At 43.1% G+C, this 23,850-nt stretch overlaps 1 protein-coding gene across 1 annotated transcript in view; it reads left to right on the plus strand.

Annotated features, from left to right (window-relative positions):
• The first annotated feature begins 4,123 nt into the window (after nt 1-4,123).
• Nucleotides 4,124-23,850, plus strand: part of LOC105485188 (proteasome 26S subunit, non-ATPase 11) — a 39,241-nt gene continuing 19,514 nt past the window's right edge. Inside the window, exons 1-3 of the mRNA XM_011747402.3 lie at nt 4,124-4,278; nt 6,630-6,731; nt 14,190-14,314. Of these exons, the coding sequence (XP_011745704.1) occupies nt 4,188-4,278; nt 6,630-6,731; nt 14,190-14,314 (318 nt within the window). The 5' untranslated portion in view covers nt 4,124-4,187. The remainder of the gene's footprint in view (nt 4,279-6,629; nt 6,732-14,189; nt 14,315-23,850) is intronic.

Raw genomic sequence — 23,850 nt, forward strand, 5'->3', positions numbered from 1 at the left:
GCTTGTATTGGCAGGATAGTACATCATAGTATTCCTCTATTTGCTCAACTTTGGGATACAAAATGTTTAGAAAGACCAGTGAACAATTAAGAGCTACATAGAAAAAGGAAATTGTTGTGGAATATACAGTAGCATAGGGAAGATTAGGGCTGTGTAGTGTGTTTGGGGGTGGCATGAGGACAGAAAGAAGCATGACAGGGAGGGGAGGGAGACAAGACTGAGGGTGAGGAAGCTTAAGATGGGAACTAGAACTGACAATTGATCACCACTCTATTACTATAAAAATTACCTATTGGGCCGGGTGCAGTGGCTCACGCCTGTAATCACAGCACTTTGGGAGGCCGAGGCCGGTGGATCACCTGAGGTCGGGAGTTTAAGACCAGCCTGGCCAACATGGAGTAACCCTGTCTCTACTAAAAATACAAAATCAGCCAGGTGTGGTGGCGGGCGCCTGTGATCCCAGCTACTCGGGAGGCTGAAGCAGGAGAATTGCTTGAACCTGGGAGGCGGAGGTTGCCATGAGCTGAGATCACGCCATTGCACTCCAGCCCAGTCAACAAGAGTGAAACTCCGTCTCAAAAAAAAAAAAAAAAAGGGGGTGGTGGGAATAGAACTGACAATTGATCACCACTCCATTACTATGAAAATTACCTATTAAAGATTCATTTAGCCCTCCAACTGGGCTCCCTGAGGAAGGAGAGCAGTAGGTGCTAATCCCAGCTAATTTAATCAGCAACTTAATTGCAATTTTAATGACTGCCACTGATTGAATACTTATATATGTGTCAGTCATAGCACTGAAGTGTTCTAGTATCTTTAAAAATGTAAACTTCAAAGCTGGGCTGGGCACAGTGGTGTGTACCTGTTGTTCCAGCTAGTTGGGAGACTAAGGCAGGAGGATGGCTTGAATCCAGGAGTTTGAATCTTGCCTTGGCAACATAGCAAAACCCTGTCTCTTAAAAAAAATAAATTTCAACAAATCTGTGAAGTAAAATTTTAAAATTGTGGTGAAATATGAATAACATCAAATTTATCATTTTAACCATTTAAAATTATACAGTTCCGGTCTGGTGCGGTGGCTCACTCATGTAATCCCAGCACTTTGGGAGGCCAAGGCAGGCAGATCACTTGAGGTCAGAAGTTCATGACCAGCCTGGCCAACATGGTGAAACCCTCTCTCTACTAAAAATACAAAAATTAGCAGATTGTGTTGGCGGGCGCCTGTAGTCCCAGCTGCTCAGGAGGCTGAGGCACGAGAATTGCTTGAACCCAGGAGGCAGAGGTTACATTGAGCCGAGATCACACCACTGCACTCCAGCCCAGGTGACAATGTAAGACTTCATCTCAAAAAAAAAAAAAAAAGAAAAAAAAGTTCTGTGGCATTAAATACAGTCAAATTATTGTACAACCATTAAGTGAAATTGATTTTTAAAATAGTTTTACTGATGATCAAACTTTGTATCAGATAGTTTAAGTAATTTGACTGTTAGTTGGTAGCAGAGTGAAGATTGAGCTCCATGTTTGTCTGACTTCAAATTCTGTGCTCATTTTCTATAGCATGTAGTCCTGCAACCTTTTGAAGGGAGATGAGATTCAAACACGTGCAATAGGCTGGGCGTAGTGGCTCATGCCTGTCATCCCAGCAGTTTGGGAGGTCAAGGTGGGGGGAATCCCTTGAGGCCGGGAGTTTGAGACCAGCCTGGGCAACATAGCAAGACCTTGTCTCTTAAAAAAAAAATCAGCTGGGACAGGCGCAGTGGCTCATGCCTATAATCCCAGCACTTTGGGAGGCCGAGACGGGTGGATCACGAGGTCAGGAGATCGAGACCATCCTGGCAAACAAGGTGAAACCTCATCTCTAGTAAAAATACAAAAAATGAGCTGGGCGTGGTGGGGGGCGCCTGTAGTCCCAGCTACTCGGGAGGCTGAGGCAGGAGAATGGCATGAAGCCGGGAGGCGGAGCTTGCAGTGAGCCAAGATCGCACCACTGCACTCTGAATAGGTTCCTTTAAGAAGGTCCTGGATGGTCTACCTTTTCAGCATCCTCTTGGCTCATAAGAACCTTACCATGTCAAACACAGGAGTGGAAGCTACCCTATTGTTGTCTTTTCTCCTGGTCCTATTGTAGAGTGTGCCAGCCAGCTTCCCTAATTCATAATTCTGCAGGCTAGAAGTGGGTGACCATCTTCATGAATGTGCACACATGCCAAATTCCTCAAGAGACATGTCTAGTTCATCTCAAAACTTTCACCATGATGATCATACAGGGATGGGCTCATAAGTTTCCACAGTCAGCAAGACTCACTAGCTTGGGAGAAAGATCTGGCAGACACTCCTAGTCTTTTACAGTGGGGGTCCCTAACCCTGGGCCAAGGACCACTACTGGTCAGTGGCATGTTAGGAACCAGGCCGCCCAGCAAGAGGTGAGTGGCTGGGGAGCCAGCATTACGCCTGAGCTTCGCCCCCTGTCAGATCAGCTGCAACATTAGATTCTCATAGGAGGCAAACTCTATTGTGAACTGAGCATACCAGGGATTTAGGTTGCCTGCTTCTTATGAGAATCTAATGCCTGATGATCTGAGGTGGACCAGTTTCATCCCGAAACCATCCCCCCTCCTCACATCTGTGGAAAAACTGTCTTCCACCAAACTGGTCCCTGGTGCCAGAAATGTTGGGGTTTGCTGTTTTATGGTTCCCCCTCTTTGTAGTGAGACCAGCAATCTATCCTCTCCTACGATTTCTTCTAAAGCCTCCCCCCTCAGCCTCCCAAGTAGCTGAGACTACAGGCGTGCACCACCATGCCTGGCTAATTTTTGTATTTTTAGTAGAGGTGGGGGATTTCTCTATGTTGCCCAGGCTGGTCTTGAACTCCTGGGCTCAAGCGATCTGCCCACCTTGCCCTCCCAAAGTGCTGGGATTACAGGCGTGAGCCACCGCATCCTGCTAGAAGCCACTTAATCCAACTCTCCATCAAAGTCATGAATACTGTTTACAACAACCTGATGAGATGTCATCTACTTTTCACGTGAACACACCCAGGAATTAGGAGGGCATTCCTTAACCGGCAGCTCTCAGCTTTCCCAATCAGGATTTGAGCTTCACCAAATAACTCAAACCCCCTGTTTCCTCACATACTAAAGGGGAGTAAACATCTTCTTTACAGAACATCGTTGGGAGAATAAAAGGAGATAGAGGAATATAAATGGCCTAATCCACTTACAGAAGAGCGTGTGCAATGTTAGTCCCCTTTATGCGTCCTTTTATGGGACAGCACATTCCATTTTTGGATCGTCATCGCCTAGAGAAAGGTCTTCCTTATACCGAATTGTCTTTGTACCCTTTTAGCATCTTTCTTAAGTTTAACCCTAAGTGGTCTCATAGAATGTCATTTTTCCGTCCACACGACGTCTTCACTGATATCTGTGACTTTAGTTGAAGGGACTGAAGATATTGGGAAGAATAATTCAATTTCTCTTTTTCTTTCTTCCTTTTTTTGTTTTTTTTTTTTTTGTTTTTGAGCTGGGGAGCTGGGTGAGGCTTCTGTGGATTCCCAAGAGGTGTTTGTGGCGTGAATGGAGCAAAGGTGATGTTTCATTTCATCACGTCCAGCACTGTCCCAAGGTTAAGTGGGCGCGTGAGAAGGACAGTTTTCTCCGGTTCTGGCGGGTTTGCCCTCCTGCCGGCTAGCGTTCTGCGGGAGTCAAGCCTGGAAAGCGTGTGTGCGGCGTACAGGCGTCAGACACTGGAACGCATTCGAATGGTGCTATTCTTTGTCTGCCACATAGCGAGCACTTTATAAGGTCACTTATAGTCCTGAATGAATGGTTAAATCGTGGAAGCCGCAAAGAAAGCCACACAGCTTTGACTGAAGACCTAGCCCGGTACTCAAGAATCCCTCTCAGGAGTGCGCGAGCGGGGCCGGAATCAAGAAGCCTCTTTTGGGGTGGGCGGGGACCGATCTTGAGCTCCCACTGCGGGGCACCGCCTCTTTTCCTCGCCGGCCGCCCGCTAGGCGGCGCTGGGGAGCTTGCAGCCCACGGGCGAGGCGCTCCGAGAGACTACAACTCCCGGAGTGCTCTGGGAACGGAGCCGCGGGAGCTACAGGCGGAGGGACGCGAGGGCGGGCTTTCCGGGTGTGTGTTTCCGGCGTCGGCGGCCGCGGCCGGGGACGGTGTGAGAGCGGTAAGATGGCGGCGGCGGCAGTGGTGGAGTTCCAGAGAGCCCAGTCTCTGCTCAGCACCGACCGGGAGGCCTCCATCGACATCCTCCACTCCATCGGTAAAGGTCGCCGCGCCGTCTCCCCGGCCCCGCCGGCCCAGCTCGGCTTATGTCGGTCGGCGGCAGCGGAGAGGGGCCGGGCTAGCCGGCTCTGGTGCTGCTGACTCACTGTGTGTGTGAGGGGGGCCGGGCCGGGGGCGCAGGCCGCTCGGAGCTCCCCAGAGCCCCCCGGGTCTCACTCTTGTGGGAGGGCTTGAGGCAATCCCCAGGTCCCGTCGCCGGCTGCTGACTCACGGGGGGCTTAGCGTAGGGTGGGAGAGTGGGCCGAGCCGGGCCCCCACCCCTCCCTAGCTGTGTCCCCGGCTCTGGCCCGCACGAGCTGGTCTGGGACCCGGAGTAGTGCCGGCCGGCGTGCTTGTCACGGACTGGTCCTAGAGTCTCTAGTTGAAAGGCCTTGGCGAAACCAGCTCAGGACAGGCATTTCCCGCCGTTGTAATCAGCACAGTCTGCTCCGGGTGGGAGCGCGAGCGCTTGCTCTTCTCTGGGAGTTTCCTTCCACGGGACGCTGGGAGCTGCTACTCCCCAGCCCCACGGCGGAAAGCTCCACTAAGAGGAGGGTCTCTTTCAGAATGTGGGAAATTCAGGGGTGACACACACCTCAGGTTGGCATTTGGTTTGTGGAGGTGGCCGAGACGCTCATCTGCCTTGTGTAGGGTGTAAGAGTGAGGTGTTGGAGCGGGACCGCCGGGCTAGAGGAGGTGACTAATCTTTCCAGACTCCCTGTAGGGATTGGAAGTGAGTTAAGGGAGTTAGTTGTCAGCCGCAGAGTTCAGGGAATTCTTTGGAACGGGTCGGCTGCATGTTGCCGGAAAAATTAAAATTTTCTCAGCATTGTAATATGATGGTCTTACACCTGCACACAACAGGAAAACTGAAATGACAACCCCAGCCAGTCGTTTCCTGCAGCTTTCTGTTGGGATTCAAGTGTGAACAGAAATTTATGACAGAGGAAGACTTAAATGTTCACTCATAAAGGATTCAGTTAGGGCTTGGACCAGCTCTTCACTGTACATGTAATGGGATCTTTTTAGTGTAGCTTGGGAAGATTTGAATTAGCTCAACAAGTAGTATGAGAATGCACCTGTATGTGGGACTTGCAAGATGTTGGCATTTGACATAGTGTGTTGAATTTTGGTATTCCAGACCTGCACGGAGAAAGGACAATGACAAGATCTTGATACTTTATCATTGGGGATACTAGAGAAGGAGAGGAGGTGGGCGTCAAGATGTATCTTTGAACGATATTGGTAAAAGGTGTTTCTTTTGAAAAGTTCTGATCTTGACTTAGGTCAGTTGCTTCTACGGAACCAGAGTCATCTCATTCACCGTTACATGGGTATTTTATTCTGAGTACACATTATTATTTAGAACTAATGTGAGGAGCATGAATTTTAATTGTCTGTGCCTAGTGCCTAATATTTTGTCTTTCATAAAGTAGAAATTATGTTAAACATTACAATTAGAGTATTTCCTGTTGGCCCACTATTCTAGGGGAGAGTTCCCTGAAAGCTTCACTGTTAGAGCAAGCTTGAGTCATCATGGTTGACGGCCTTACTTTTTCTGGACTCCATCATGGAGTATCAAAATCTTGGTTTTTGTCAAGTCATGATGCTTTCTTTGTAAGAGTAGTGGTAACCAGTGATGATCACTACAAACTTGGAGAGGCTATTCCATGCTTGCATGTTAAAATAGTTATTAGCTGTTGAAAATAGGACAGATAGCACAAAGTTATTTTAACAGACCTCAGTGCATTAAAAAGCAGCAGTGTCTCCTAAGTGTAGCTGTGCAGGATCACACTGGGGCTTTGATAGGGTTGTTTTTCTTGAATGGCTGTATAGACCTGCTTATCCCTAACACACCCATCAGCTGAGGCTTTGCACAGACATAAAGTTTATTGAAAGGCTTTTGACTTACAGGCATCAATAACTTGGTCAATTGATTTTGGTTTGTGGCATAAATGCACAGGCATGTTTAATATCTTCACATAACATAGTGACTGGCATAGATCTTGGCACCATAAGTATGAATGATTTGTTTTGTTTTAATTTTGCTTTAACCAAGTGACCACAACGGAAACTTAGTGTATATAGGTAAGCAAAAATCTGGTGGGTAGAATGAAAAGGCACATTTAAAATCAAAGAGAAGAATCCTGTTTTTTATGATTTACATGGAACATATTCTATGTATATATTATCTTTTTTTTTTTCCTGACTTAGAGTTTTTTTTAACTCTAGAATTTGTCTTTTGGTAAATATGTTTTGAGTTTGTAATGGATCTTATGAGGGTGAAATTTCCCTCAGTCTTCATTTTTTGGTAAGAATTTTAAGAGGGTTTGCATTTTCCTCTCCTAGTGAAGCGTGACATTCAGGAAAACGATGAGGAGGCAGTGCAAGTCAAAGAGCAGAGCATCCTGGAACTGGGATCTCTCCTGGCAAAGACTGGACAAGCTGCAGGTAAGTGCTACACATGGATTGTACCTGAAATGCTGAGTGAAATTCCCGTCTTTTGTTGGAGTGAAGAATCATGGGACTGATCCACAAACTGAATTCAACTTTATTTTCTTGGCAACTTGTTGAGTTTCAGTTTTTTACCAGGCAATTAAGTGGCCTTTAAACTCAGTTCTTTCATGGTAGTTTAGTTTTGCAAATGAGAGACAATCTTACTTTTGTTGGGATATAGTGATTTCTGATTTGTTTCTGGTTTTTGAATTCTCACTGTATTCCCTCACATAGAGGCAGCAACAGTCTTCAATAATTTCACTGAGCAACTCTGATGTATTTAAGATAGATAACAACTTTAAGCGCCAGATTCAAAAATGACAAAGGATTTTGTATACAAGTGACTCACTGTCGTTTTTTTCTGATTGATTAAGAATAAGAATAAGACATTAAATGGAGTCTTCCTAAGACTTCTCCATTTGTACCTAGGACTTTGTGCACATCATTGCTCAGACATTCTAGTTGTAATTAAACCATTGACTGATTCGATTTGACATAATATTCTGATGATGGGTGTGTCCTTGGAATGAGAAGGGAGTCCTTTTGATCAGGAAGGACCTTTTACCAGTAAAGTGGTAATAGTATTTAAAGAGAAGTCTGTTTAACTTCAAATGGGTGGTTTTTGTTAAGTTTAAAGTGAATTTAGAGCTCATTTGATTAAATTGGATTAAGATCTGTTAAGTGACCTCATGAGTTATTTCCCCTAAAATTATGTTGTTTAAGAGAATAATGGGGGTTAGTTGGCACAACTTCTTGAACTTGAGAGCTAAAGATGTTTTTCTTATTTCGAAACGGGGTCTCGCTGTGTCACCCAGGCTGGAGTGCAGTGGCGCGATCTGGGCTCACTGCAACCTCTGCCCCTTGGGTTCAAGCGATTCTCCTGCCTCAGCCTCTGGAATAGCTGGAATTACAGGCGCGTGCTACCACGCCTGGCTAATTTTTGTATTTTTAATAGGGACGGGGTTTCACCGTGTTCATCAGGCTGGTCTCGAACTCCTGACCTCATGATCCACCCACCTTGGCCTCCCAAAGTGCTGGGATTCCAGGCGTGAGCCATTGTGCCCAGCCAGTGATTTTTTTCAATTAAAGATCACTAACTTATTATTAGGCGCAGTCTATAGAGCTGAATAAAGATGTATGAAATTGTGAGGATGTGTTTACATGGGCCTTATATCTTACTTAAAACATCGTTAAGTAGCTATAAGAAGAACCATACGTAATGGTTTTTGATTGCTATGAACTCTTTTTTTTTTTAATTATTATTATTTTTGAGACGGAGTTTTGCTCTTGTTGCCCAGGCTGGAGTGCAAATGGTGCGATCTCGGCTCACTGCAACCTCCGCCTCCCAGGTTCAAGTGATTCTCCTACCTCAGCCTCCCGAGTAGCTGGGATTGCCAGCATGCGCCACTATGCCTGGCTAATTTTGTATTTTTTTTTAGTAGAGGTGAGGTTTCACCATGTTGGTCATGCTGGTCTCGAACTCCTAACCTCAGGTGATCTACCTACCTCGGCCTCCCAAAATGATGGGATTACTGGTGTAAGCCACGGTGCCTGGCCAACTGGTTACTCTTTTAAACACACACATGGTTTAAGTTAATTGAATCCTTGAAACAACTTGAAGTAGGTACTGTTATCCATTTTACACATGGAGGATACTGAGCACAGAAAAGTTAAATAACTTACCAAAGCTCATTCAACTAATAACTGGTAGACCTAGGATTTGAACTCATGTAGTCTTACTTCAGAGCCCATATAGCCACATGACATCATGGTTATTATTGCTTTCCTGTAACTGTCTACTTCCGAATTATCATTGGTGGGTGGTGTCTTTTCATCTTAGACTGACTTCCCTCCTATTTAACATACATATGGATTCCAGTTGTCTGTCAGTTAATTTGAGCTTGATAATCAAATTATCAAGAACAGTTTTGATAATCACTCCATGCAAAATATAGTAAGGTAATTTTTCTGAATTATAAAGCCAACAGAAGTGATGTGAAAATTTTTTTGTTGTTAGCCAGGCGCGGTGGCTCATATCTGTAATCCCAGCACTTTGGCAGGCTGAGGCAGGAGGATCCCTTGAGTCCAGGAATTTGAGACCAGCTCTGGCAACATAGTGAGACCCCGTCTCTACAAAAAATAGAAAAATTAGCTGGGTGTGGTATTATGTGGCTGTAGTACCAGCTACTCTGGAGGCTGAGGTGGGAGGATTGCTTGAGCCGAGGAGGTTGAGGTGAGCTGTCATCACACCGCTATGCTTCAGCCTGGGTGACAGAGCAAGACCTTGCCTCAAAAAAAGATTTTGTTGTTGTTGAGATATCCAAATTTCTACTTTCCTTCAGTGGCATGAATTAAGAACAGTGTGTGGTATATAGTCAACACTTCAGTAATTTTCATCCAAAAATATTACTGTTTTGCTTGAAATTCCTATTTTATATGTATTCTCCCCTTGTTTCTTGCCCTGCCTTGTGACTTGAGAAGTTTAGAAGTGTACTGCTAAACCTGTTGGAATTTAATAGATGAATTATAAGAACTTTCAAAACATTTCAAAAACATTTCCATGTTACTTACTGTTTTCTAAGAAAGTTTGATGAGTATAGGTATACACAATGGGAACTCTAAGGAAGTGTTAAGGCCTACATATATTTAGCTGTGTTTGCTATTATTGATGGATAGGTTTGTATTGTTTGCTCCCTGAGAATAGAAAGTATGTCTGTTCCATTAATGTCCAGTTTTGTTTTTTATGCATTTAATAAGTGCATAGCATTATGCTAAGTATTCTACTCAAAAATTTAAGATAGGATCCCTGGCCAATAACAATCACTTGGGGATTACCGAAAAAAACAATGTCTGATGTGTAATTGTAATTGTAAGTAGTGTTAATAGTGTTGAGCATCATCAGACATGATGCCTAGGCTCAGGATTTCATAGCCTAAAACTTTTCAAAGGAATCTGTTGAGTTCTGTGAGGGTTTTTTTTTTTTTTTTTTTTTTTTTTTTGAGACAGAGTCTTGCTTTGTTGCCCAGGCTGGTGTGGAGTGCAGTGGCGCGATCTCGGCTCAACCTCCTGGGTTCAAGTGATTCTCCTGCCTCAGCCTCCCAAGTAGCTGGAACTACAGGCGCCCACCACCACACCCAGTTAATTTTTGTATTTTTAGTAGAGGTGGGGTTTTATCATGTTGGCCAGGCTGGTCTCGGGCTCCTGACCTCAAGTGATCCACCCACCTTGGTCTTCCAAAGTGTTGTGATTATAGGCATGAGCCACCATGCCCAGCCTTTTTTTTTTTTTTGAGACCGAGTTTCACTCTGTTGTCCAGGCTGGAGTGCAGTGATGTGATCTCAGCTCACTGCAACTTCTACCTCCTGGGTTCAAGCGATTCTTGTGCCTCAGCTTCTCCAAGTAGCTGGGACTAGAGGCGTGAGCCACCACGCTTGGCTAATTTTTTTTTTTTCCTTTTAGTAGAAAAGAGGTTTCACCATGTTGGCCAGGCTGGTCTTGAACTGCTGACCTCAGTTGATCCACCCGCCTCGGCCTCCCAGAGTGCTGGGATTCCAGGTGTGAGCCACTGACAAGGAAATTCTGGTCACATAATTACAAATAATCCCAGTAAGAATAGGAGGAAGTCAGTATGATTTTATGGGACTTAAAAAAAAATTATCTCAGTATGTATGAAAATGGAAAGAAACAGGAAATACAAACAAGAATGAATATAAAACAGTAGTAGACTAAAACAGATGATGAACTAAGTCTGAAAAATGGCAGCTGGGCATAGTAGCTCACACCTGTAATCCCAGGACTTTGGGAAGCTGAGGTGGGAGGATTGCTTGAGACCAGGAGTTAGAGACCAGTTTGAACCGCATAGTGAAGATGCTATCTCTGTTAAATTTTTTTTTAAAAAATAGCAGCATGGATAACATAAGGAGACCCCATATCTACAAAAAAATTAAAAAATTGACTGGGTGTGGTGGTGCATTCCTGTGTCCCAGGTATTTGGGAAACAGAGACAGGAGGATCACTAGAGCCTGGGAAGTCAAGGCTGCAGTGAGCCACAATTGTGCCATTGTACTACAGCCTGGATGACTGAGTGAGACTCTTTCTCAAAAAAAAAAAAAAAAAAAGAAAAATGCAGGAGGACAACTAAGATCATTTGCTTCTCTCTTGGGGTAAGAAGAATAACACTCAGTGCTTAGAGAAAATATTGTAATGCTAGCAGGTGTTAGAAAGGCAGACTGCTTAGCTCATGTTTCGCTTCTGCCTTTTCTAGGAAGGAAAATGATTTTCAAACTGAAAGAAATAGGTGAGAGAAGACAGAGCAGATAGTCTCTGTAAATAAGTTCAGGTCTCTAGGCTCTAACAGTTTCTTTTATTATCAAAAAAATAGTTCTAGCAGATTTAACTATAGAGCCATTTATTATTCTGAGAAAAATCATGGAGAGGTATAAGGAAACTGAGGCAAATATTATCCTGCCTTTCAAGAGGATAATGCAAAGAATAGATGTATTCATTGTGTGCTGCACATTGAAATAAATTAAAAATAAAGAATAGACACTATACATGGTCATTAGTGGTAGAGTTCTGGGACAGATTATTTGATAAGGAGATAGTAATCTCTTAAAAACAGTGGATTTATTGTGAACAGATTATTCCAAATTCACCTTAGTTCTCTCTATTTGTTTTGTTTTGTTTTGTTTTTTTGAGACAGAGTCTCACTTTGTCACCCAAGCTGGAGTGCAGTGGCACAATCTTGGCTCACTGCAGCCTCGACCTGGGCTCAAGCAATGCTCTTGCCTCAGTCCCCCAAGTAACTGGGACTATAGACCCACACCATCATGCCTGGCTAATTTTTTGTAGAGTGGGGGTTTCGCGATGTTGCCCAGGCTGGTCTTGAACTCCTGAGCTCAAGCAGTCTGCCCGCCTTGGCTTTCTAAAGTGCTAGGATTATAGGTGTGAGCCACTGCACCCAGCCTAGTTCTCTTTTTGGTTAGCTTTATCAGACCCATAGATTTTCAGGGGTCTGTGTGCCACCTGTTTTTGTAAATAAAGTTTTATTGGAACAAAGTCGTGCCCATTTGTTTCCCCATTGTGTGTGACTGAGTGAGTTCAGGACCTGCTACTAAGACCATATAACCTGAAAAGCCAAAAAAATTTACTGTCTGGTCCTTCACAGAAAAAGTTTACCAGCCTCTGGATTAGAGGAATGATATAGACTACATATGTGATGTAAGCAGGATAGTTGAACATTTGCCATAATATTAATATCAAAGGTACAGGTTATGAATTTACAATGGGCTGAGTAACTGTATCCAAAACATGTTAATAAATGGATCATTTGTCAACCTGAAGGGAAGTCTTCAGGCATTGTGTCGTGAAGATCTGTCCTTGTTTTTCTGGTCAGCATCTGGAATCATGGTTAAAGCCATTTCAGAAGGCATGCTTATTTTTGTAGATGACTCAGTACAGTTAGAAGACAGAATTAAAATTCACAGTTATTGCCAAAGCCAGGAAGATTAAATTCAGTTGTGATAAGGATTAAGTTATATACTTAAAGTATTTTTCAAAACAGAGGACGTTGGGGGAATTACCTGTTTTGACAGTAGTCTATTAAAAAGGACTTTAATGGACTCAGTCTGAACAAAGAGAGGTGTTAGAAAAAGCAAAACATGCTCTCTTATGTTACATATCATGGCCTCCTGGTCTACTGTCAGACCCTACCTGGGGCAATTGTTTTCATTTCTGGGTACCACAAAATACCACAGGTGGTACCTTTAGAAAGTAGAGTTTGTTCAGTGGAGAGCAACTAAGTTATCTAGAAACAAGGACTTTGGAGGAACAGTTGAAATAGCCAAAGATGTTAAGCTTGGATAAAGGGAAAATTAGGGAAATGTAAATGATAATTACCTTTAAGTATTTAAAGCCATATGAAAGAAGGTATAGATTTCTGTTTTGTGTTTCAAAAAGGAATAATTTGTTTTGGTCAACATTAGAATAGGCTGCTTTGTGAACATTTCTGTGACTAGAAATCATTCAGAATTGTTCAGGCACAGGAGGAAATTCTGTGGGAGAAGGGACATTGCTCCGGACTACTTTAAAAAAGCTATCATTACATAATATAATTGAAATAAATGCAAAAGGAATTTGAGGGGGAGAATCACTGTAGACTGGAGTTACATGGAAAACTCAATAGGACTTCAGATGGACCTAAAAGGATATATAAGATTTATACAGGCTGAGAAGATGGCAAGACATTTCAGATGGGATTATAGCATTAGTGCCTCTTGAAAGCAGGAGTATATGCTGTAGTCTTGTGCAGAGGCGAATGAGGTGGCAGAATGAAGAAAGTTTTAAACATTGGGAATCAAAGGTCATTACTGGGGAGTGAAGGGAAAAGATGAACTTTTCTACTCTATATCAAGTTCTTAAGTGCCTGACACAGTCCCATGCATTCTCTGACTATTCAGGCAGATGAGGATTTCAGGGCCTTGAATTAGCATTCTCTGGAGGGTGAGGTTTGCTTGCCCTGAATTAGAGTTCTCAGGAGGGTGAGTCTGCAATTGGAGAATATTAAAGAGGCAGTGGCACTAAAGTAATTTTAACCTACATTCCAAAAATACCTCATTAGCTGTTTAGTTGAAACATTCTCTAATTTTTACTATTTAACAAGCATATCTCTAGTTTATTGTTTCGAAAGATGTTTCTTTAGAGTTCGTATACTGCCCTCTTCTATAAAGTGGGGGAAAAGCTCTATGATGGATCCCTTTTTTGGTCATAGTTTAAGACTTAGGTTTTGAAGATTAATGAGGAATTTAAAAGAGATATAGTAGCACTTTAAGGGCAAAACACTCTTCTATGTGAAAAGTTTATTCAGAAGAGTGCCAGGGAAGTGATATTGCAGAAGGGCTAAACTGGGGAGCACTGCAGAAAGACATGAAAAAGGAATCTGGAGTGGGAAATCTCTTGTCTGTTTAAGGGGAACAGCTGAAGCAGACTTGGAAATTAGAAAAAAATTACTTGTATAACCTGATCATATTTGTTGGTTGTGAGGAAGTAATTTTGTGAAGGTGGCAGGGACACAGCATATTTCATGTTCTAGAAAACTGCTTTTTGAGATTATGAATACTTGGCTGTTTATCTTTCATTAAGATGGATAAATGAAGCAGAGACATGAGCTTTTCTTGGAACTTCATAGTAATCCAGTGGCTAAGTAGGTAACAGAATGCAAATTTGGTATATGATGTTAACGTATTTTTGCTACTCTGCTATTTGCTAGGAATGCTTTAAACTCCTAGTAAGTTTCATTTAGACTGATTCCAGTGATGAAGTACTGATTTTTATGACATTCGGTCAATTTCTTAAGTGGGTATTTTGTCTCAAATGTTGATGTTTACTTCTCTTTTTGAATTGCCTTTCATACAGAGCTTGGGGGACTCCTGAAGTATGTACGACCCTTCTTGAATTCCATCAGCAAGGCTAAAGCAGCTCGCCTGGTCCGATCTCTTCTTGATCTGTTTCTTGATATGGAAGCAGCTACAGGGCAGGAGGTAAGTGATATTAATGACAGAAAGTAGACAATATGGAGAAAAGTTTGTTTCCATGAAAGAAATGCCTGCCTGCACTTTAGTACTAATGTGGAAGGGAAAGCTGGGAGGACAGCACAGGACTTATCATGTCAGTTTCTCTTTGTTACAGGGCATTTGATACTTTGGGTCTGTTCCATGCTTTGCTTTGTAAGTGGAGATTGTCAGTGGTCCCTGGAATCCTCATTACATCAGGGTCACAAACTGATTCTTGTCTTTGAGGTATTGTATTGCCACACCTTTGTAATGTTTTCTGTGTCTGTGGTACCTTTCATCTCGTGTCACAAAGCTCCTTCTGAGCACTAATTAAGTCTTGTGGTATTCCTTCTTAGCATGTTTTGTACTGCGTATATACCTTTATTGAGGGGTGAGCATCCATCCGTTTGTGTCTCATTGTGCAGAAGTGACTCCGGTGTTCCTGTGCGTGTCCCACAAGTTCAGACTAGACCCTGAGCTGTATTAAAGAGTGCCTCTCTGTAATCACGGAATCTTTTCCAACCTTCTCAAAGATAACTGTATTTTCTGCAATTCAGGAAGAGACACATACCAAAATTAAACATCGTTCTGTAAAAAGTGGCAGATTCAAGCAGGGTATATTGTCATTGCTTGAATCTGTTTGTAGGAAGAATATAGTTGTTGTTTTTCTTATGGATATATTGATCAGTACTCATTGAGTGCCTGCTACGTGTTAGGCAGTGTTTTAGGTATTGGGGATACAGTTGTAAAAACACAGTCACTGTTGTCATGAGGATTATTTTTTAATGGGGAAGGCAGGCAATGAACAAATATAAAATGTCAGATAATGTAAGGGCAGAATTGCTAGTTGGTTATATGTCTGATTGTTTGCTGTGGCCTCTGTGGGCATGAAAGGTATGAAAGGCCATAGTAGCGTATTGAATAAATGAGAATTTCAGAAACCTGGGACACATGGATCCCACTTTGGAATCATACCTTTTGTAAAATCTGGCTTTAATGATTCTTTGAATGCTGATTTAAACACTATATACTAACTTTATTTGTAGAAAATTCGTTTGTAGAGCAGTCTTCAAATTTATGTCTCTGACAAAACTGTTTAATGATAGTATATAAAAAATAGATAGCTATTTTGAATTAAAGTGTCAGTTATTTTAAGGAATATATTAAAAGTTATTTGGGGTATTAGTCTTAACTAACTTTTAAAAAAAATTATACCTTAAAAAACTCATGAAAGTGGCACCATCCTTTGTTTGAAATAGAGTACCTTAAAATAGATTGATCAGTAAATGTTAATTTGAAACTGACTGATAAATGTTGCTTGGAAGGTTTTGGGCAGAAAAGGTAATTATGGAAGCTGCTCCTTTTTGCACACCGAAGTTTCTGAAATTATCCCTCCCCATAACCTAGAGCTCAGTGGGTAGAACAGCATTTTTTTTTTTTTTTTGGCGATGGAGTTTCACTCTTATTACCCAGGCTGGAGTGCAATGGCACGATCTTGGCTCACCACGACCTCCACCTCCCGGGTTCAAGGGATTCTTCTGCCTCAGCCTCCTGAGTAGCTGGGACTACAAGCATGCATCACCGTGCCTGGCTAATTTTGTATATTTAATAGAGACGGGGTTTCACCATGTTGGTCAGGCTGGTCTTGAACTCCTGACCTCAGGTGATCTACCCGCCTTGGCCTCCCAAAGTGCTGGGATTACAGGCGTGAGCCACCGCACCTGACCTGCATTTGTTTAATGATCATTTCTCCTATTCCTTTGTGGAAATCCATTCAAGTCATATTTTAGTGCTCTGCTATAGTTCACTAGTAGGATTTCCTGGACTTTGTCATGTGGCTCCCTGACTGGTTAGGCTCTCTCTTAACTGTGGTTGTATGTTGTCATTGTTCATTGCACGTTACATTTATATACATTAAAGACTTTTCTTCCTTTCCTTAGGGTGAAAGGAAACACTTTTAGGCATTGTATCATTTTATCATCAGTGTCATTTTAGTTTTTAGTAAAGGCTGTTTTTGTTTTCATTTTTTGAGACAGCCTTGCTCTGTTGCCCAGGCTGAAGTGCAGTGGCACAGTCTTGGCTCACTGCAGCCTCAACCTTCTGGAGTCAAGTGATCCTCTTGCCTCAGTCTCCTGAGTAGCTGGAACTACAGGCATGCACCACCATGCTCGGCTAATTTTTGTATTTTTATGGGGGGGGGGGTTGCCATGTTGCCCAGGCTGGTCTTGAACTCCTAGGCTCAAATGATCTGCCTGCCTTGCCCTCCCAAGTCCTGGGATTACAGGCATGCAGCACTATGCCCGGCTAAAGCTGATATTTTTGATGGTTAGCAGCTTTGCTTTTATCAAGAACCAGAGTCTTATTCCACTAAGCAGGACTTCTTTTGGTAATTTTTGTGGATTATAGGTTATTTGCTTGTTTTGGAGCAAATTGTGGATCATCCAGATTGTCTCACCTGCACCTCAGACTCAATATGGGCAACCTCAACATCCAGCCATTTGTTTAATTTTGTCAATTCAGCTTTCTTCAGTTTCTCCACCTCTTTCGTATGTATTTGTTCTCTTTTTTTTTTCCAAGATAGAGTCTTGCTCTGTCACCCAGGCTGGAGTACAGTGTTGTGATCTTGGCTCACTGCAGCCTCCGCTTCCTGGGTTTCAGCAATTCTCCTGCCTCAGCCTCCCAAGTAGCTGGGATTACAGGCGCCCACCACCACACCCGCCTAATTTTTGTATTTTTAGTAGAGGTGGAGTTTCACCATGTTGGCCAGGCTGGTCTTGAACTCCGGACCTTGTGATCTGCTGGCCTTGGCCTCCCAAAGTACTGGGATTATAGGTGTGAGCCACTGTGCCCAGCCGTGTTCTCTCTTTACAACTACCATCTAGTTTGGTTCTTAATTATTTTTTATTTGGACTACTGCAAAAACCTCATTCAGTCATTGTCAGAGATACCTTACTAAATAGCCCTCTGATAATTTTATTCCTCTCCCTCTTCTCCCACAACTCAAACCTTCAGTGGCTTTCCATTGCCTGCAGAATTAGATAATTAATGGTTTTCTATAATACAACCTACTGCAACCTACTGCAGTAGTCTAATCTCCCAGGACTCTACTAAGCATATCAAACATGTCAGCCATGTTGGATGCCTGGCTGTTTGCTGAACAAGCCTGTATGACCCTCATGCTGTACTTTTCTCTTCCATAGCCTTATCTCAAGTTCCACCTCCTCTCAACTCTTTCCTTCCTGAGTTTGATGTGGTTTTAACTCTTTCAGTGACTCACATTATATTTTGTACATGCTCTATTTCTGATTATTCTGCCTTGTATGACAATTGCTTTACACTTGCCTTATCTCCTTTACTGTAATATAATCTCACTCAGGTGAAGCACTATATGCCTTGCTGTAGCACAGAGCCTTCCTCATTCCCAGTACAGTTCAAATTCCTTAACCATGGCTACCTCTGACCACATCCACTATACTAGTCTCCTTTTACTTTCTTTACAGCTGTAATTACTGGCCTTATTGCCTTATGCTTCAAACTGTCTGGGGTTGGGACATTTATATACATATGGATTGCTGTCAGCTTGATCTTAACAGGGTTTTTTTCTTTACATTGTTTCAAGTCTTTGCTTACATCTTACATCTTACTTCCTCAGAGACTTTCCTTGATCAGCCTATCTTTTTTTCCTTTTAAAAAATATTTATTTTTTACAAAAATTAGCCAGGTGTGGTGGTGCATGCCTGTAATCCCTGCTACTCAGGTGGGTGAGGCACAAGAGTCGCTTGAACCCGGGAGGTAGAGGTTCCGGTGAGCCGAGATGGTGCCACTGCACTCCAGCCTGGGCAAGAGTGAGAAGAGTGAGACTCTGTGTTAGAGTATACTTATATACTCTAAGTGTTGTATTCCTGGCATTTAGAGTACTTTGGCTTGAAGAAGCTGCATACCTTTTTGTTGAAGGAATGTATGGACTGTGCCTGTGTCTTCCCTATGGTAGATGTGCAGTGGTGTGCTCACAGCTCACTGCAGCTTCAACTTCCTGGGCTCAGGTGAGTCTCCCACCTCAGCCTCCCAAATAGCTGGGACTACAGGTACACACCACGACGTCTGGCTAATTTTTTTTTTTGTATTTTTAGCAGAGATGGGATTTTGCTATGATGCTTAGGCTGGTCTCAAACTCCTGGGCTCAAGTGATCCTCTGGACTCGGCTTCCCAAAGTGCTGGGATTACAGATGTGAGACACCATGCCCAGCCAGGAAATACTTTGTTGAATTAAGGTCTGAGTTTATTGAATTGAGATGTAAGCATTGGGTGTTGTTACTACATTCGTTTAGGTAACTCAAGGTCTCTGACTTGGGGAAATAGGATATAATTTTTATTCTTAGTTCTTTTTTCTTTTCGAGATAAAGTCTCTCTCTGTGTCCCTGGCTGGAGTGCAGTGGTGTGATCTTGGCTCACTACAACTTCTGCCTCCCTGGTTCAAGTGATTCTCCTGCCTTAGCCTCCTGAGTAGCTGGGATTACAGGTGCACGCCACCATACCCAGCTAATTTTTATATTTTTAGTAGAGATGGGCTTTTGCCATGTTGGCCAGAGTGATCTTGAACTCCTGACCTCAGGTGATTTGCCTGTCTTGGCCTCCCAAAGTGCTGGGATTACAGGTGTGAGCCACCACACCTGGCTTTATTCTTAGTTCTTTTTTAAAATTTTTTGATTGGGTGTTGGGAAAGAATAGACAAGCAAGTCGTAGGCGGATGGCTATCATGGTAGTATTGAGGCCCAAGGCAAAATGGGAAGTTTTATTTATTTTATTTATTTGAAATGGGGGTCTTGGTCTGTGGTCCATGTTGGGGTGCAGGGGTGCAATCGTAGTTCACTGTAACCTTGAACACCTGGGCTCAAAGAATCCTCCTGCCTCAGCCTCCCAAGTTGCTGAGACTACAGATGTGCACCACTACACCTGGCTAATTAAAACAATTTTTTGTAGAGAGAGGATCTTGCTGTGTTGCCCAGGCTGGTTTCAAACTTCTGGTCTTAAGAGATCTGCTTGCCTCAGCCTCCCAAAGTGCCTGGATTATAGATGTGAGTCACCGTGCCTGGTAAAAGAAGACATTTTAGAAAACTGTTAAGACAGCTAGAGTTTTGTGTTAAGGAGTTTGGTACTGAGAGTATGAGGGAGGGGATTTCCCTTGCTTTTTTCTGTTTGAGGACTAACAGTAAGACAGATGTATCTGGCTGAGCACGGTGGCTCATGCCTGTGGTCCCAGCACTTTGGTAGGCTGAGGTGGGCCGATTGCGAGGTCAGGAGATCGAGACCATCCTGGCTAACCCGGTGAAACCTCGTCTCTACTAAAAATACAAAAAATTAGCCGGGCATGGTGTTGGGCGCCTGTAGTCCCAGTTACTCAGGAGGCCAAGGCGGGAGAATGGCGTGAACCTGGGAGGTGGAGCTTGCAGTGAGCTGAGATTGTGCCACTGCACTCCAGCTTGGGTGACAGAGCGAGACACTGTCTCAAAAAAAAAAAAAGGCAGATATGACAGGGCATGGTGGCTCACGCCTGTAATCCCAGCACTTTGGGAGGCCGAGGCGGGCTGATTGCGAGGTCAGGAGATCGAGACCATCCTGGCTAACACGGTGAAACCTCATCTCTACTAAAAATACAAAAAATTGGGCTGGGCGCAGTGGCTCAAGCCTGTAATCCCAGCACTTTGGGAGGCCGAGATGGGCGGATCACGAGGTCAGGAGATCGAGACCATCCTGGCTAACACGGTGAAACCCCGTCTCTACTAAAAAATACAAAAAAACTAGCCGGGCGAGGTGGTGGGCGCCTGTAGTCCCAGCTACTCAGGAGGCTGAGGCAGGAGAATGGCGGGAACCGGGAGGCAGAGCTTGCAGTGAGCTGAGATCCGGCCACTGCACTCCAGCCCGGGCAACAGAGCGAGACTCCGTCTCAAAAAAAAAAAAAAACAAAACAAAAACAAAAAATTAGCCAGGCATGGTGGCGGCGCCTGTAGTCTCAGCTACTGGGGAGGCTGAGGCAGAAGAATGGTGTGAACCCGGGAGGCAGAACTTGCAGTGAGCCGAGATTGTGCCACTGCACTCCAGCCTGGGCAGCAAAGCAAGACTGTCTCAAAACAAAACAAAAGACAGATACATCTATAGAACCATCTTCAGCTTGCTATTCCCAAAGTTGTTATGATTCAGGTTTTGATCTGTTCATTTAAATGCAAGGTTTGGAGCCTAGAAAGTGAGGGCATGTGAGTCGGGGAGTGAGTGAGGATGGGTTGGTGGGCAAGGGCTGGGGAGTGGAAAAGGAAGGTGAAGAGGAGGGAAGGAAGACCGAATCAGACTCTTGCCAAATAGTGAACTCAACTTGCAGAATTAACCTTACCTTCCAGGGATCTATAGGGAGTAGCCTATGGGCAACTTTTCTGGTGTAGTCTACCCAACTGAAACACAATAGCACTTTTTTTTTTTTTTTTTTTTTTGAGACTGAGTCTCACACTGTCGCCCGGGCTGGAGTGCAATGGCATGATCTCGGCTCACTACAACTTCTGCCTCTCAGGTTCATGTGATTCTCCTGCCTCAGCCTCCCAAGTAGCTGGGAGGTGCACACCACCACACCCAGCTAATTTTTTGTATTGGGGGTTTCACTATGTTGGCCAGACTGGTCATGAACTCCAGACCTCATGATCTGCCCGCCTTGGCCTCCCAAAGTGCTGGGATTACAGGCATGAGCCACCGCACCCGGCCCAAAATAGCACGTTTTAAGAAACCTCTCTACTAAAAATACAAAAGTTAGCTGAGCATGGTGGCAGGCGCCTGCAGTCCCAGCTACTCAGGAGTCTGAGGCAGCAGAAGTGCTTGAACCCGGGAGGTGGAGGTTGCAGTGACCCGAGATCACGCCGTTGCAGTCCAGCCTGGGCATCAAGAGCGAGACTCCATCTCAAAAAAAAAAAAAAAAGATATCCAGTTCGTGTAAAAAAAAAAAAAATCCTTGCTGTAGGAGAAACACCTGTGATGACCTCAACTTAAGGCTAGGTTAAGATAGAGTGCTGCAGTTATGCACAAGTTCTGGTGCCAGCAGCAGATATATGTGATAGTCCAGATATTAACTGATTAGTAGTCCTTAGGTAAATTCATCTTATACAATTGTGATACAGCTTGCTTTTATTTTAGTTTTTGGTTCTGTCTTATTTTTAGAGAATTTTTATGAGCTCAGTTGAGTTTAGAGTTGGAGATTAGGTAGCCACCAGGGGGCTCCAGTGAGGAGTTACAAAGATTTTGTTGGTTCTCTTACTGGCAAATCCTCTGATGTTACCCGTCAGTTCACCTTAGGTGAATCACTTAATATCTGGACTATCAGGGAAATGGAGGCAGGTTAATTGCAGGAGTATAATTCATTGTTTCTTAATTAGCGATATACTTTAAGTGACCAAGCTCTCTTCTAGACTAATGAATCAATAGCCCAGGCATTCTTTTTTTTGGTAGGTGGGTGTGGTAAATGATTTATTGAAATATAACTTAGAGAGGAATATTTCTAAGTCCCAGGTATTCATTTTTGTGTCCTTTGAAAAATCTCGCTGGGTAAAACTTGCGGCGGGTGGGGGGAGCATTTCTTACCCTTCCAAGTCATGTAGAACTAAACACTTAATATTTCCTTTTGCTAAGACTATTCAGAGAAATATTTTCACTTCCATTTATATTAAAAATCTTACTTGGAATTTAGCTTTTCAGAGTATAACTCAAAACTCTGCAATTGTGATATAGCTTGCTTTTATTTTAGTTTTTGGTTTTGTCTTATTTTTAGAGAATTTTTATGAGTTCAGTTGAGTTTAGAGTTGGAGATTAGGTAGCCACCAGGGGGCACCAGTGAGGAGTTGTAAAGGTTTTGTTGGTTCTCTTCCTGGTGCATCCTCTGAGTACCGTGTAATGTTATCTGTTAATTTATTTACAGAGCTAGAATTTAGGATGTAAAAGTAGAAGATCCTGTCAATTTGGATTATGTCCCTGTAGTTTTTCCTTCTTACAGCATTTCTTTTCTTTTCTTTTTTTTTTTTTTTGAGATGGAGTTTCACTTTTGTTGCCCAGGCTGGAGTGCAGTGGTGCGATCTTGGCTCACCACACCCTCCACCTCCCAGGTTCAATGGATTCTCCTACCTCAGCCTCCCAAGTAGCTGGGATTACAAGCATGCACCACCATGCCTGGCTAATTTTTTCTATTTTTGGTAGAGACAGGGTTTCTTCATTTTGGTCAGGCTGGTCTCGAACTCCCGACCTCAGGTGATCCACCTGCCTTGGCCTCCCAAATTGCTGGGATTACAGGCATGAGCCACCACGCCTGGCCAGCATTTCTTAAGAGAACTTTGGATTTATATAAAAACCTGTTGTATTAGCAGTTCTCTGGAGAGCTCAGTTTCTCATTTCATTTCTTTTGGTCTTATGCTCTAATTAGCAACCTTAATATAAAACTTGCAGTAACCAAAGTGATAGAAGATCTGCAGTACTTAATATTTACTCTGTCAAAGCTAGCATGTCAGGGATACATGATGGCGTGCTAGACTGTCTAGCATTGAGTGCTGCTTTAAGTCAGTTACTTTGCACCTTACCTCACTACTTAGGTGGCAGATAGGAGTCGGGGTTCAGAGTGCCTTTAAAGCTTAAAAGCGCTTTTACGTGTTAGGCTAATTCTAATTTCTTTTATTTTTTTTTTATTAAAATATTTTCTTTAAGACTAGTCAAAGTGCAGTAGTGAGAAGCAGGGAAAGAGTAGATCAGGAGCTTAATCTGTAACTGTGAACAATCGAGAACTAACTGCTAATACAACAGGTTTTTATATAAATCCAAAGTTCTCTTAAGAAATGCTGGCCAGGTGCAGTGGCTCATGTCTATAATCCCAGCAATTTGGGAGGCCAAGACAGGTGAATCACCTGAGGTCGGGAGTTCGAGACCAACCTGACTAAAATGAAGAAACCCCAACTCTACTAAAAATAGAAAAAATTAGCCAGGCATGGTGGTGCATGCCTGTAATCGTCACTACCTTTGGACCAGCTTTTATTCCCTTTAATACAAGCTAAGTTACTGTACCTGTTTGCTTTAAGAGTGATGATGAATTGATTAGTTGCATCGCTTAGAATCTGAAAGGGAAAAAGCCAGCTGGACCTTTCGAGTCTTAAAAGCAACTGCTAGGAATGAGGCATTAGTGCTTAGAATGAGAATTTCTCCCCTTTATTACCTGTGTATTATACATTACCATTACTATTTCTAGCCAGTGAGAAATCTGTGCTTTAAAAATTCCTAATATATCATAGAAATCTACATTCCAGAGCTATACATGTTGTTTGGAAGTTCTTGGTCTCTCCTGGGTAGGTAGAAGAGGAGTCTTGAAGATAGAGCTCTTTTCCTAAAAAACATAATCTAAACACAAAGATATTTTATGTGTAAAAAGCCAAGTTGATGCTCCATTATGATATAACTGTTATACATTGAGATACTGTGGATCAGACACTAAATAGAGCAATATGGATAAT

This window comes from Macaca nemestrina, chromosome 17 (genome assembly GCF_043159975.1).
Source record: "Macaca nemestrina isolate mMacNem1 chromosome 17, mMacNem.hap1, whole genome shotgun sequence".
Taxonomy (NCBI): Eukaryota; Metazoa; Chordata; class Mammalia; order Primates; family Cercopithecidae; genus Macaca; species Macaca nemestrina.